This window comes from Oncorhynchus clarkii, chromosome 13 (genome assembly GCF_045791955.1).
Source record: "Oncorhynchus clarkii lewisi isolate Uvic-CL-2024 chromosome 13, UVic_Ocla_1.0, whole genome shotgun sequence".
NCBI lineage: Eukaryota > Metazoa > Chordata > Actinopteri > Salmoniformes > Salmonidae > Oncorhynchus > Oncorhynchus clarkii.
Genome location: NC_092159.1, coordinates 59445669 through 59461180, shown reverse-complemented (window position 1 = coordinate 59461180; position 15512 = coordinate 59445669). Strand labels below are relative to the sequence as shown.

The following is a 15512-nucleotide window of genomic DNA, read 5'->3' as shown; positions in this document are numbered from 1 at the left end:
TTAAAACTATGTGTATTCTGGTTGCTTAGGATTCAAACCTTCTCAAACAGCCTAATTCATACTCTTCGAGGAGGTGCTCCCACAATAATGTGATTTGTACAACATACAAGGTAATGTATTGCATTCTTTCCAGTCTAAACTAAGACATAATCCCATTCCAATACCTTTTGAAGCTGTTTTTATTATATGAAAGCAAGCTTTTCTTTTATACTTATAACACCATCAGGGTTGATTGAATGAGCTGTTTTGCCTTGTAGTAATATGGTCATGTTAAACCTTTATTTTAACATTATATTTCATTGAAAAATAAATATATTTCATTATATCTTTTTTCATCAGTCGGTACCCAACAGAATAACAGGAGGTGGTGTGTTGAACATCGTCCCTCATATAGACAGAGGTCTATAGAGCTGTCTGCATTCCTGGTTTCTGTAAGCTTTAGCTTAGCTGTGTAAAATTGACTTGTTTTTCAAACATGGTCCTGCTTTATCAATTGCTGTGCTGAACAATGAACAGTTAATGACCTCAAATGACTATGTAGCTTAAAGTTATGTGTGTATTTGTATTTCATTTTGCAATACAGATGATGACGCTACAATAATCCACGTTTACAATAGGCCTATATCCAGAAATACATGCAGCCTTAATGATATACACAGTTTATTTGTTTGTGCTCTGATTACACACAAGTGTTCAGGTCAGCAGTTTACACAGATGACTTCAGCCATATGAAAAACCATAGCCAAATATACCTACCTAGCTAGCTAGCTTACCTTCCTTTTGGTTCTCATTCAACTGGTGTTAGCTAGCTAGCTACAGCTGCTAGCCTTCTACTAGCAAGCTGCTACTGTTGCGCAGCAACCGAGTTGCTCGACCCGATTTGATGTTTTATGACATTTCTGAGATTTTATGAAATATGTTAGCATTGTCAGAAATGCTACAAAAAGGGAGCACATCGTTGTTTTTTATTGGGAAGAAATGTGCACATGAGAGCAATAAATTGCGATATTAATAAAAACTGTTGCACCTACAAACTTATTCAGTCCAAATGGATCTAAGTCTAATGGTCCCCTTTTAATCCGACGTCTAGAATTTGAACTCATTTTGGGAGAGAAAAAGAGGGTCTGTTGACCCTAATGCTAACGACCCTGTCAAAATTCAGGTATAATGGTTCTTGTTAACGGACAGACGGCTAATGACGAGAGGCGTGTTGTGTACCTTCAATCAAGTTGACTTGCAAATTGTCATCGACATTGGTGACATATTGGCTTAGATATGACGGTAGCGAGATTTGAATTTAACATTGTGCTTCAACCAATGCATGCGACTATAATTTGTCAGATAAATTGAGAGCAACGGGCTGTCAGTGTGTGTCAGTGTGTCTTGGCGGCTGTACGGCCCTGTGTGACCGACCCGATCCCCTCCTGACCCCTCTGACTCCCTGGCCTTAATGATAGGCCATGTCCCATTCCTGGAGCTGGGGAAGATTACATGATAATTCACAGGACTCTAATTACAACCCCCACCAGCCCCCTTCCACCGCTCTCAGCTCCCAGGCACACCCCAGACAACCCCCAGACTCCTCTGGCCCCCCTCTGGCCCCTCAGCCCTCCTGCCCCCCAAGCCCTCCTTGCCCCTCTCTTTCCACCCAGCCCTCCTGGCCCCTCTCTTTCCCCCCAGCCCTCCTGGCCCCCCTCTGCCCTCCCAGCCCTCCTCTACCCCCTCAGCCCCCCCAGCCCTCCTGTCCCCCCTCTGGCCCCTCAGCCCTCCTGCCCCCCCAGCCCTCCTGGCCGTCCTCTGGCCCACAGTAATGCCATTCAGGTTTTAAATGAGCTGTGCGGAAACTGGCTGAGACACATGGACAGAGGAATACAATGGAACACAGTCACACAAAGGCACTCCCAGACAGTATGTGGACGGACACAACACACCCAACCACACATACGCATGTACAGAACACACACACACTACACAGACGACATCTTGAAATGAATGCATACACTTAAAACATCCACATGCACAAACAGGCGCCCACACAAACACACACACGTACCACCGATGTGGATTCAACTGTAATACAATTTAGTCTCTGTGCTGATTAGGTAAAGATTAGGTTAAACTGGACTTCCTTGAAGGGGTCAGCTGGGTTCTCCCATTTCCTGTTGATGGCACGAGTCTCCTGGATTGCAGTGATATGTAGGAGGCTTATCAGTGTGTTTGGGCTATGGTCAGGCAGGGAGATGAGCCTTACAACACACACACTCACTTGATTTTCCTCTGGGTCTCAGAGGAGGAGCCTGGGCCAGCGGCGGGGGTTGATTTACGTTTCCTGGGCCGCCCCGGTCCTCTACGAGCAGGGCTGCGAGGTGTTTCCTCCTTCCTGTAGACACACACACACACTCATGAGAACAATAAGATACTGTATTTGAGCACAGGACCAGATAAACTGGAGAAGGAAGGAGGGAATTTCAGGAGTGTGATGTCATGGCTTCAGTTTGTTTTGTGGGCTGCTATTAGAAATCAGTTAAAGGGGCGATTAGGAGACTAGGGAAGTATCACAACATGAGACTAGGAGGTAGCCATGAGACTAGGAGGTAGCCATGAGACTAGGAGGTAGTCATGAGACTAGGAGGTAGCCATGAGACTAGGAGGTAGTCATGAGACTAGGAGGTAGTCATGAGACTAGGAAGGTAGTCATGAGACTAGGAGCTAGTCATGAGACTAGGAGGTAGTCATGAGACTAGGAGGTAGCCATGAGACTATGAGGTAGTCATGAGACTAGGAGGTAGTCATGAGACTAGAAGGTAGTCATGGGACTAGGAGGTAGTCATGAGACTAGGAGGTAGTCATGAGACTAGGAGGTAGTCATGAAATGTTTTAACAAGATAAGGTTTTGATCCCACAGGATAACACATGAGAGTTAAAACACTTATTTTCAAAGAGGTGACAGGTAATGTATAGGAGAATAGTGAAGTACATTTTGAAGGATAATGAATAGGAGAATAGTAAAGGACATGGTAAAGGATAATGTATAGGAGAATAGTGAAGTACATGTTGAAGGATAATGTATAGGAGAATAGTGAAGTACATGTTGAAGGATAATGTATAGGAGAATTGTAAAGTACACGTTGAAGGATAATGTATAGGAGAATAGTAAAGGACATGGTAAAGGATAATGTATAGGAGAATAGTGAAGTACATGTTGAAGGATAATGTATAGGAGAATTGTAAAGTACATGTTGAAGGATAATGTATAGGAGAATAGTAAAGGACATGGTAAAGGATAATGTATAGGACGGCAGTAAATTATATGGTGAAGGATAATGTATAGGAGGATAGTAAAGGACTCATTGAAGGATAATGTATAGGATGATAGTAAATTATAATGTATATGAGGATAGTAAAGGACTCGTTGAAAGATAATGTATAGGATGACAGAAAATGACTCGTTGAAGGATAATGTATAGGACGATAGTAAAGGACTCGTTGAAGGATAATGTATATGATGGTAAAGGAAATGGTGAAGGATAATGTATAGGAGGATAGTAAAGGACTCGTTGAAGGATAATGTATATGAGGATAGTAAATGATAATGTATACGAGGATAGTAAACGACTCGTTGAAGGATAATGTATAGGATGATAGAAAAGGATATGGTAAAGGATCATGTTTATAGGAGGATAGTAAAGGACATGGTGTATCTTACTGGTGGTCATGCTTCCTCTGTAGCTTGGCTAACTCCCTCTGTTTCTCTTTGTAGCGCCTCTGGAGCTCTGCCAGCTTCACCCTCATGGCCAGCTCTGGACCCTCCATCCTCTCCATGGTGCCCTTGGCCGGGCATGCCTGAATGTTCACAATACTAATCAATCAATCAAGTGTATTTTATGAATCTGTTATATCTGGAGTACTTCTCCTGTCTTATCCGGTGTCCTGTGTGAATTTAAGTATGCTCTCTCTAATTCTCTCTTTCTCTCTCTCGGAGGACCTGAGCCCTAGGACCATGCCTCAGGACTACCTGGCATGATGACGACTCCTTGCTGTCCCCAGTCCACCTGGCCGTGCTGCTGCTCAAGTTTCAACTGTTCTGCCTGCGGCTATAGAACGCTGACCTGTTCACCGGACGTGCTACCTGTCCCAGACCCGCTGTTTTCAACTCTCTAGAGACAGCAGGAGTGGTAGAGACTAGAGGCCGACCGATTATGATTTTTCAACGCCGATACCAATTATTGGAGGACCAAAAAAGCCGATACTGATTAATCGGCCGATTTATTTATTTTTTATTTGTAATAATGACAATTACAAAAATACTGATTTAACACTTATTTTAACTTAATATAATGCATCAATAAAATCAATTTAGCCTCAAGTAGATAATGAAACATGTTCAATTTGGTTCAAATAATGCAAAAACAAACGTAAAAGTGCAATATGTGCTATGTAAGAAAGCTAACGTTTCAGTTCCTTGCTCAGAACATGAGAACATATGAAAGCTGGTGGTTCCTTTTAACACGAGTCTTCAATATTCCCAGGTAAGAAGTTTTAGGTTGTAGTTATTGTAGGACTATTTCCCTCTATACCATTTGTATTTCATTAACCTTTGACTATTGGATGTTCTTATAGGCACTTTAGTATTGCCAGTGTAACAGTATAGCCTCCGTCCCTCTCCTCGCTCCTCCCTGGGCTCGAACCAGCAACACAACGACAACAGCCACCACATCGAAGCAGCGTTGCCCATGCAGAGCAAGGGAAACAACCACCCCAAGGATCAGAGCGAGTGAAGTTTGAAACGCTATTAGTGCTGTTTGAATGAATGTTTATGCGCCTGCTTCTGCCTACCACCGCTCAGTCAGATACTTAGATACTTGTATGCTTGTATGCTCAGTCAGATTATATGCAACACAGGACACACTAGATAATATCTAGTAATATCATCAACCATGTGTAGTTAACTAGTGATTATGATTGATTGTTTTTTATAAGATAAGTTTAATGCTAGCTAGCAATTTCCTTGGCTTACTGCATTTGCGTAATAGGCAGTCTCCTTGTGGAGTGCAACGAGAGAGAGGCAGGTCGTTATTGCGTTGGACTAGTTAACTGTAAGGTTGCAAGATTGAATCCCCCGAGCTGACAATGTAAAAATCTGTCTTTCTGCCCCTGAACGAGGCAGTTAACCCACCGTTCCTAGGCCGTCATTGTAAATAAGAATATGTTCTTAACTGACTTGCCTAGTTAAAATATTAAATAAAGGTGTCAAAAAATATATGAAAAAAATTGGCAAATCGGCGCCCAAAAATACCGATTTCCGATTGTTATGAAAACTTGAAATCGGCCCTAATTAATCAGCCATTCTGATTAATCGGTTGACCTCCAGTAGAGATACTTTTAATGATCGGCTATGAAAAGCCAACTGACATTTACTCCTGAGGTGCTGATTTGCTGCACCCTCGACAACTACTGTGATTATTATTATTTGCCCATGCTGGTAATTTATGAACATTTGAACATCTTGGCCATGTTCTGTTATAATCTCCACCCGGCACAAACAGAAGAGGACTGGCCACCCCTCATAGCCTGGTTCCTCTCTAGGTTTCTTCCTAGGTTTAGGCCTTTCTAGAGAGTTTTTCCTAGCCACCGTGCTTCTACACCTGCATTGCTTGCTGTTTGGGGTTTTAGGCTGGGTTTCTGTACAGCACTTTGAGATATCAGCTGATGTACGAAGGGCTTTATAAATAAATTTGATTTGAAATGCTTTTAAAGGCTTATACATGTTATTAAACTAACAGTCTAAAATCAGAGTGCGCACTTAACCATTTAAAATTCCTTCTCATGTATTTTTTGAATGTACTGCATTCTATTCTAAGGGTAAATAGAACATCAGGATACAGTATAGTTGTACTCTACCGGTTCGTGGCGAGGTGTCCAGCTGTATTTCCTGCGCAGGTTGAGGGTCTTGCGGGCCGGGTAGTGCCGCCCGGCGCCCTCCCCGCTACCCTCCTGGGCACCCAGCTCCAAGGCACGGGCTGCTGCCAGGGTGGCAAGACTCTGGAGGTCAAAGATCAACATCTCCTCTCCTGTGGGCCGAAACACAGACTCAGGGGTCAGGGGTCAAGGAAAACGAGCCGTGATAATGACAGACATGCTCATTCAGAGTTAGATGTTACGTGTCATTCTAGTATCTTATCTTTATTTGAATTCCATCTAGGGTGTGATCCTGTGCAGCACACCTTCCTCTGTAACACTTTACTTGGATAGCTCATCTGTAGCTCTACAAACGTAATGTTGAGATGCTGTTGAAAGGATGAAGACATGCTGTTGAGATGCTGCTGAAAGGCTGAAGACATGCTGTTGAGATGTTGCTGAAAGGCTGAAGACATACTGTTGAGATGCTGCTGAAAGGCTGAAGACATGCTGTTGAGATGCTGAAGACATGCTGTTGAGATGCTGTTGAAAGGCTGAAGACATGCTGTTGAGATGCTGAAGACATGCTGTTGAGATGCTGAAAGGCTGAAGACATGCTGTTGAGATGCTGAAAGGATGAAGACATGCTGTTGAGATGCTGCTGAAAGGCTGAAGACATGCTGTTGAGATGCTGCTGAAAGGCTGAAGACATGCTGTTGAGATGCTGAAGACATGCTGTTGAGATGCTGAAAGGCTGAAGACATGCTGTTGAGATGCTGAAAGGCTGAAGACATGCTGTTGAGATGCTGCTGAAAGGCTGAAGACATGCTGTTGAGATGCTGAAAGGCTGAAGACATGCTGTTGAGATGCTGAAAGGCTGAAGACATGCTGTTGAGATGCTGAAAGGCTGAAGACATGCTGTTGAGATGCTGAAAGGCTGAAGACATGCTGTTGAGATGCTGAAAGGCTGAAGACATGCTGTTGAGATGCTGCTGAAAGGCTGAAGACATGCTGTTGAGATGCTGCTGAAAGGCTGAAGACATGCTGTTGAGATGCTGCAGTGCTGATAGTCTACTGATGTTTGTTCGTTGAACATCTGCAGATGGACTGCAGACACTTTCTAGTTGAAAGTCATTGGACATGCAGTTGACATGCTACATATGGGCTATCCAACAGGGCTCTGGTCAGTTTCATTCCAAGTCTAATAAATTAATCAAGTAAACCAAATTCTAATTCCAATTCGACAGTTTCCTCATTTGAAAGCATTCGAGAGAATTGGAATTGGAATTTCAGTGTACTTCCTGAATTGACTGGAATTGAAATCAAACTGACCCAAACCTTGCTATCCAAACAAAGTGTTACCTCTTCATCATATTCAAATGAATGGAGGAAAGAGCTGGAGATGAAGCTAGAATGAGCTGACAGACACACAGGAACGTTCCTCTGAGAGGTCATGTCAGTGTGGAACAAACAGATGTTGCTGTGGTACTACCTGACCATCTGGCCCAGGGTTTCGCCATGCAGTATAGACATCTACAGTACTGTAGGTCTGTGGTACTACCTGACCATCTGGCCCAGGGTTTCACCATGCAGTATAGACATCTACAGTACTGTAGGTCTGTGGTACTACCTGACCATCTGGCCCAGGGTTTCACCATGTAGTATAGACATCTACAGTACTGTAGGTCTGTGGTACTACCTGACCATCTGGCCCAGGGTTTCACCATGTAGTATAGACATCTACAGTACTGTAGGTCTGTGGTACTACCTGACCATCTGGCCCAGGGTTTCACCATGCAGTATAGACATCTACAGTACTGTAGGTCTGTGGTACTACCTGACCATCTGGCCCAGGGTTTCACCATGTAGTATAGACATCTACAGTACTGTACTGTAGGTCTGTGGTACTACCTGACCATCTGGCCCAGGGTTTCACCGTGCAGTATAGACATCTACAGTACAGTACTGTAGGTCTGTGATACTACCTGACCATCTGGCCCAGGGTTTCACCATGTAGTATAGACATCTACAGTACTGTAGGTCTGTGGTACTACCTGACCATCTGGCCCAGGGTTTCACCATGCAGTATAGACATCTACAGTACTGTAGGTCTGTGGTACTACCTGACCATCTGGCCCAGGGTTTCACCATGTAGTATAGACATCTACAGTATAGTACTGTAGGTCTGCGGCTGTTGTGGTGAAATATATTGAATACTCCCGTACCCTTTTCACACTGTGCATACTGTAACCAGGCCAGCGCAGTACAGTTCGGATGGGCTCAGCTCGGCTCAGAAAGGATAATACCGTACTGCTGTACTAGGTAGGGACCTCTATCTCCGCCCTGGGGGCTACACATGATGAGGGACTGTGTGAAGTTCTATCATTACAAGAAGTCACCTAGTAATGCTTACTGATGTCTTTAGTAACTCCTCAGAGCCTGCGATGACATCACACAGCCAAAACAACAACACTCTAAAAATCACTTGATGATGTCCTTTTTATAGTCGCCATCTTTTGGGACCAGTTAAATGTATTAGGAAGATGGGGTAAACACAAAACATCCTTTTGCATGAACACGAAAAAAAAACTAAACGCGACTGCGGCGCTTTGAAACAGAGGAAGCTTTAAAAGGCACTTTAAAACAATGGGTTGTAATTACTGAGGCAATGCTCCAGGGTCCCAACAACATCCACTGCTTTTGTGATTACCCACACACTTGTGTGTGTACTTACACGAACGTGCGCATGTGAGTGTGTGTGTGTGGATTTTACAGAGAGGCAGAGGGTGAGCGGAGCAGGAGAGATAGAGAGAGAGAGAGAGAGAGACAGAGAGAGAGAGAGAGAGAGACAGACAGACAGAGACAGAGACAGAGAGAGAGAGAGAGAGAGAGAGAGAGAGAGAGAGAGAGAGAGGCAGAGGGTGAGAGAGAGACAGACAGACTGAGACAGAGACAGAGAGAGAGACAGACAGAGACAGAGACAGAGAGTACTGTAGCAGAGGACTAGGTCTGTGTTGTATCAAGGCTCTGTATTGTAACAGAGGTTTGCTGCTTCTCTCTCTCCTGCTCTATCATTAGAGGACTCTTCTAGGAAGCCTGCTACTGCTCGTAGAAAGAGATCTCTGGGGGAGACTTGGAAAGAAAGAGTTAGGAGGATTGTAAAGTCTTTTATCTGTAATGTATTGTTCGTTACGTGTCGGACCCCAGTAAGACTAGCTGTCGCCATGGCGTCGGCTAATGGGGATCCTAATAAATAAATAAAAACCTGAAGGATTCCAGCTTTAAGTGACATCACCTTAGCGGGCTGGTTGAAATGACATCATTTGTTTCTGATTGTCATTTCAATCAGCTTCTAGTTACAATGACATCATTTCAGACTGCTGTCTGTCCATCCATCTGTTCGCCTGTCCGTCCGTCTGTCAGACTATATCTCTCTCACCTTGGCTGTCTCCTGTGTTGTGTCGGTGCTGTTGGAGCTCCAGGTCGGCCAGCTCGCTGAGCAGCTCCATGCCGTGGTGGGGGTGACTGGGGCAGGGATGGGTGTCACAGGCCTGGGGCTGGAGGGTGCTGGAGGCCAGCATGGGAAACGGAGGGACGTCGGCACAGAAGGCTGCAGCGATCAGCAGCTCTAGGCTCCAGTAACTAGGCACAATGGGTTTCAGGGGGGTGGAGAGGGTGATGATAGACTGGCTGGGGCACAGAGAGGGAGAGGAGGGGGAGAGGCACACCAACTCTACTGAGTGGTTGTCATCATTAGGAGTACTCTCCTCCTCTCCTCCCTCCTCTTCCTCCTCAGTATGTGCCTCCTGGTGGGGCTGGGCAGGGCAGCGAGGGTCCAGGTCGATGATGGTGGAGTCCTGCTCCTCCTGTTCTCCTGCCACCTCCTGCTGCTGTCCTCTCTCCCCCTTGCACTTTTCCTCCTCCTGCTCCTCCAGGGTGGAGGTGGGGTCATCTCTGTGGTTCTCCTCCTCAGAGAGGGGGATAGGGATGGGACAGGAGGCGGTGTCACACACACGGCTCTCCGCAGGAGGACACACTGACACCTCCTCCTCCTGCTCCTCCCTATGCTCCTGATCTGGAGGTCCACAGCTGCCTGCTGCTTCTCTGGCTTCTACCTCCTCTCTCTGCACCTCCTCTTCCTTTTGCCTCTCCTCTTCCTCCTCCACTTCCTGGTGTGGGAGGGGCCTCACCATGGCCTGACACTCTAGCTCCGCCCCTAGGCTGGAGAGAGGCTGGGGAGCATTCTCAGCAGGCTCCGCCTGGACCGCCTCCAGGTCAGCTGGCTCGGCCAATCGGACATCGTGGGGCGATGTGCAGCTCCTGTAACCCATGGCGATGGCAGGGTAGGTGTATCCAGGAGGCAAGTCTATAAAAACATAGGAAAGAGAAAAGGGAGGCAGGTTTAAAAGAGGAATAAGTAATAAGTAAAAAAGCTTCACAACAAAAGGAAAAAACATTTCTCAAAAGCCAGATGATCGTCCCTACGACTCCTTTTCTCTCTCTCTCTCTCCTGTGAAGTGTGGTCAGAGGCTGTTCAAAAGACCTAACCCTGAGGACCCACCCTGAATAGAACTCACTCCAGGGTCATGAGAGGGTAGAGAGGCACAGGAAGAGGAAATTACGTAGGTGGCACTGCGCCTTGATCTCACAACACGCAGGAAGGGGAGTGAACCGTGTGCGTGTGCGTATACATGTGTGAACGTGTTATTCAGCGTAGGTGTGTGTGTTAGCTTGCTATTTGAAGTGTAGGAGGTTTCGTTTATCAAAGGTGGCCTGCCACTTTTATATCTTCTGGCGTGGAATGGCATAGCAAGGCAGTTAGCGAGGCGTTAACGGTGATGAAGAGGGTATGGGCCTGGGGGGGAGGAGCCTCCAAGGTTCTGAGCGAGGTGACAGTGCTGAGAGAGAGACCAGCCGGGCCGGCAGCCATTTTATTTGTTTACTTCTCCAGCTCAGAGCTGCTTTATGTGTCAATCCCAGGGCTCGCCAGCCAACCCCAGCCACTCACACACGATGCGTCACAAAATCCACTCTATTTTTTATTTAGTGCACTACTTTTGACCAAGGGCTAGGGAATAGGGTGACATTTGGGACACAGACACAGGCAAGAGCCATAGAAACAGAACAATATCATTAAGAACCCCATAGGCTGTGGCAGTTACTGGATGAAGATTTGTAGTGCTATGTCCTCTGTTGCTGGATGAAGATTTGTAGTGCTATGTCCTCTGTTGCTGGATGAAGATTTGTAGTGCTATATCCTCTGTTGCTGGATGATGATTTGTAGTGCTATGTCCTCTGTTCCTGGATGAAGATTTGTAGTGCTATGTCCTCTGTTGCTGGATGATGATTTGTAGTGCTATGTCCTCTGTTGCTGGATGAAGATTTGTAGTGCTATGTCCTCTGTTGCTGGATGAAGATTTGTAGTGCTATATCCTCTGTTGCTGGATGATGATTTGTAGTGCTATGTCCTCTGTTACTGGATGATGATTTGTAGTGCTATGTCCTCTGTTACTGGATGAAGATTTGTAGTGCTATGTCCTCTGTTACTGGATTATGATGATGTAGTGCTATGTCCTCTGTTGCTGGATGATGATTTGTAGTGCTATGTCCTCTGTTCCTGGATGAAGATTTGTAGTGCTATGTCCTCTGTTACTGGATGAAGATTTGTAGTGCTATGTCCTCTGTTGCTGGATGATGATTTGTAGTGCTATGTCCTCTGTTGCTGGATGATGATTTGTAGTGCTATGTCCTCTGTTCCTGGATGAAGATTTGTAGTGCTATGTCCTCTGTTGCTGGATGAAGATTTGTAGTGCTATGTCCTCTGTTGCTGGATGATGATCTGTAGTGCTATGTCCTCTGTTACTGGATGAAGATTTGTAGTGCTAAGTCCTCTGTTGCTGGATGAAGATGTGTAGTGCTATGTCCTCTGTTACTGGATGATGATCTGTAGTGCTATGTCCTCTGTTGCTGGATGATGATTTGTAGTGCTATTTCCTCTGTTGCTGTGTCAGACCTATCAGTCATTTACAGTTTTCACAGATAGACTTTGAAGGCCAGGGTTGTTAGTGTAGAACCCTTGACAGCTGAATGAGCTGTGTGTCTCTAACTATCTTGCATATCCCTCTTACCAGTCTATTGTCATCATACATATTTCTCATATGACCCTCAGAGAGCTTCTAAAATATCACTTAGGCTGCGTTTACACAGGCAGCCCAATTCTGATTTAATGTGAAAAGATCTGATGTGATTGGTTAAAAGACCAATTAGTGGAAAAAATATCGGAATTGGGCTGCCTGTGTAAACGCAACCTAAGTGAAATGTTACTGTGAATATTGGAATGTAACCTGGGGATGTGTCCCAATAGTTTCTCCAATATCCTGAAGAGAGCACCTGTTCACTTCTTCCACAAATGTAGAACCCTTAGGTTGGTGGAGGCATGAGCTAGTGGGATTATTTTATACCCTTCATTGCCTTTCAAATCAGTGAAGGGAATTGAACAAGTGCACACTTTGGGAGGAAGGAGAGATATTTGGGACATAGTCAGAGTGGATGGACAGTGTGAGTTCCCTTACCAGGCTCCAGGGATTGTGGGTAATCCTGCGGGGGCTGTCCCTCTCCTCTCTTGTCCTGGGTCTCCGCCCCTTTTGGCAGCTGTGGGGGGGCGGGACTGATTTCCGGAGACCGAGGGGCGGCGGCTGCCGGGCTAGGGGCGGGGCAGGGGGTGGATGGGGTGCTCTTAGGGTGGGGGCGCAGGGTGGGGGACTGGGACTGGCAGCAGGGGGACAGGTGAGCAGTGCAGGCCCCCTGGGTGGGGGTGTTTCTGTGGTAGGAGGAGTAGGGTTTGGAAGGTTTAGAACCTGGTGGCTCAGAGAGCAGCTCCTCCAGCTCCACGGACTCTGGTCTCTTCTGTACCTACCCACAGAGGGACGAAAACACACAAACATCACCACGTAGAACATAGAGCAGGTGATTTACGTGTGAACAGAACGTTCCATTTACATGGGAATTTACTGTACATGGCTCTGTCAATGTTGACAGTCCCTTTGGGATAAAAGTGTCAACATTGACTGACATATTAAATGATGTGGCCCATTGCAGAACTCAAACCCACAACCCTGGTGTTGGCAGCACTCGTCCTTATCCACTGATCCATTGGAGTAAACCATGCACAACTCCCACAATGAGACTGAATGGAGCGATAGCCTAAAGTAGAGCACCCCATAATAACCAAAGACAAGCCCTAGAGAACATGCCCTACACTCTTAGAAAAAAGGGTTCCAAAAGGGTTCTTCGGCTGTCCCCATAGGTTAACCCTATTTGGTTCCAGGTAGAACTCTTTTGGGTTCCATGTAGAACCTTCTGGGGAAAGGGTTCTACATGGAACCAAAAGGGTTCTACCTGGAACCAAAAATTGTTCTTCAACGGGTTCTCTTATGGGGACAGCAAAAGATTCTAGATAGCACCTGTTTTCTATGAGTGTCGTGTCTACATTCTAGATGATGTAACCAAATCTTGAGCAATCTGCTGATTGACCAAGAGGCTTCATCAGTATTGGTATTGTGTGTGAAAGGTTGTAAAATCCAGGTAACTTTCCCAGAATGCCCTGCTTTTCCAGAAATCCTGGTTGGAGGATTCATGGATTTCCTCCTTATTTCGTTGTAATTCATCTATGCATGGTCACTTTAACTCTACCTACATGTACATATTACCTCCATTAGCCCGACTAACCGGTGCCCCCTCACACTCTGCACCGGTCCCACCTGTATATAGCCCCGCTACTGTTATTTTCACTGTCATTTTACCTTTCTATTGTTTACCTAAAACCTATTTTTTACTTAAAAATTGCACTGTTGGTTAGGGCTTGTAAGTAAGCATGGCTAGGGCTTGTAAGTAAGCATGGCTAGGGCTTGTAAGTAAGCAAGGTCTACTACAACTGTTGTATTTGGCGCACGTGACAAATAAACTTGGATTTGATTTGAATTCCAGGACCCTTCCAATCAGGGTTTCTAGAAAACCAGGGAATTCTGGGAAAGTTCTGGGATTTTGCAACCCTAGGAGTGTGGAACCTGTGTTCAGCTGAGCCAGGCATTCATTCAGCCTGGATATATTGACTCTTACTGTGTGCAAAGACAAACCAGGCAGTTTGCACCACCATCCATACTGAGCCCAAACTATTCCAGAGGGAGAGTCAGCAAATCCTGGGATTATATTGGGCTATGAAGCTAAGAATAGGTACTGTACATGCTGTGGCCCAATGCTGTTTGTGTGTGAGGAAGTACTGTACTGTACATGCTGTGACCCAATGCTGTTTGTGTGTGAGGAAGTACTGTACTGTACATGCTGTGGCCCAATGCTGTTTGTGTGTGAGGAAGTACTGTACTGTACATGCTGTGGCCCAATGCTGTTTGTGTGTGAGGAAGTACTGTACTGTACATGCTGTGGCCCAATGCTGTTTGTGTGTGAGGAAGTACTGTACTATGTAACAAAGCTGCTGGTGTTGTCATGAGAATAAGGCTGTGTGTGTATTCATGATAATGTGTGTGCCTCTGTGCGTACTTGTGTGTATGTAGGTATTCATGTTAATCTGTGGCCAGTATGCCACACCCACCTGGGCCTGGTTGGGTCTGTGTTGAAGCTCCATGGTCTGTGCTGCCCTGTGGTGCTGCTGGGGCTGTGGCTGTGGCTGGGGCTGTGGCTGTGGCTGTGACTGGGGGTGAGACTGGGGGTGTGACTGGGGTTGTGACTGGGGGTGAGACTGGGGGTGTGACTGGGGTTGTGACTGGGGGTGTGACTGGTGACTCTGTTGCTGTTGGTGTTGATGCTGCTGGAGATGATGATGCTGTTGATGCTGCTGGAGAGCGTACAGCTCCTGTTGCCGTAGAAACTGCGAGCGGGAGTACACAGCGGGGTGTTGTGGGTGTATGTGGGAGGAGGGCCCTCGGGCTCTGTACACTGGGGGCCACAGCCCAGGCTGCTCCATCACATCTAATGAAAGAGAAAGGAGTGGATCAGAGGAGCCCACACACACACACACACACACTCACGCACTCTCACACACACACACTCTCTCTCTCTCTCTCTCTCTCTCTCTCTCTCTCTCTCTCTCTCTCTCTCTCTCTCTCTCTCTCTCTCTCTCTCTCTCTCTCTCTCTCTCTCTCTCTCACACACACACACGCACGCTCTCTCACACACACACACACGCACGCTCTCTCACACACACACACACACACACTCTCTCTCTCTCTCACACACACATGCACACACACACACACGCACTCTCAAACTCACAAATGCATTCATGCACATGAATATGTACAAGTGCACATACACACGTCCCAGCTAGGACATAAAGTCCTGAGAACCACACGTTTCTCAGAGCTCAGTAACAGCGTGATTGTCCTGTGGTTATTTTACATACAACTTTCCCCCAACTTTATAGGAATAGTGCAGGATACCCAGCTAGCACATAACGTTCTGAAAACCATATGTTTCTCAGAGCTCAGTAACAGCGTGATTGTCCTGTGGTTATTTTACATACAACTTTCCCCCAACTTTATAGGAATAGTGCAGGATACCCAGCTAGCACATAACGTTCTGAAAACCATATGTTTCTT

The 15512-nt window shown here is 46.0% G+C and overlaps 1 protein-coding gene across 1 annotated transcript in view; it reads right to left on the bottom strand.

Moving 5' to 3' along the window:
• LOC139423609 (BAH and coiled-coil domain-containing protein 1-like) overlaps positions 1-15512 on the bottom strand; it is a 160943-nt gene that overhangs the window by 21454 nt on the left and 123977 nt on the right. The window contains exons 9-14 of the mRNA XM_071175194.1: positions 14507-14883; positions 12471-12810; positions 9338-10264; positions 5902-6071; positions 3707-3843; positions 2267-2380 (exon numbers count right to left, since the gene is read on the bottom strand). Of these exons, the coding sequence (XP_071031295.1) occupies positions 2267-2380; positions 3707-3843; positions 5902-6071; positions 9338-10264; positions 12471-12810; positions 14507-14883 (2065 nt within the window). The remainder of the gene's footprint in view (positions 1-2266; positions 2381-3706; positions 3844-5901; positions 6072-9337; positions 10265-12470; positions 12811-14506; positions 14884-15512) is intronic.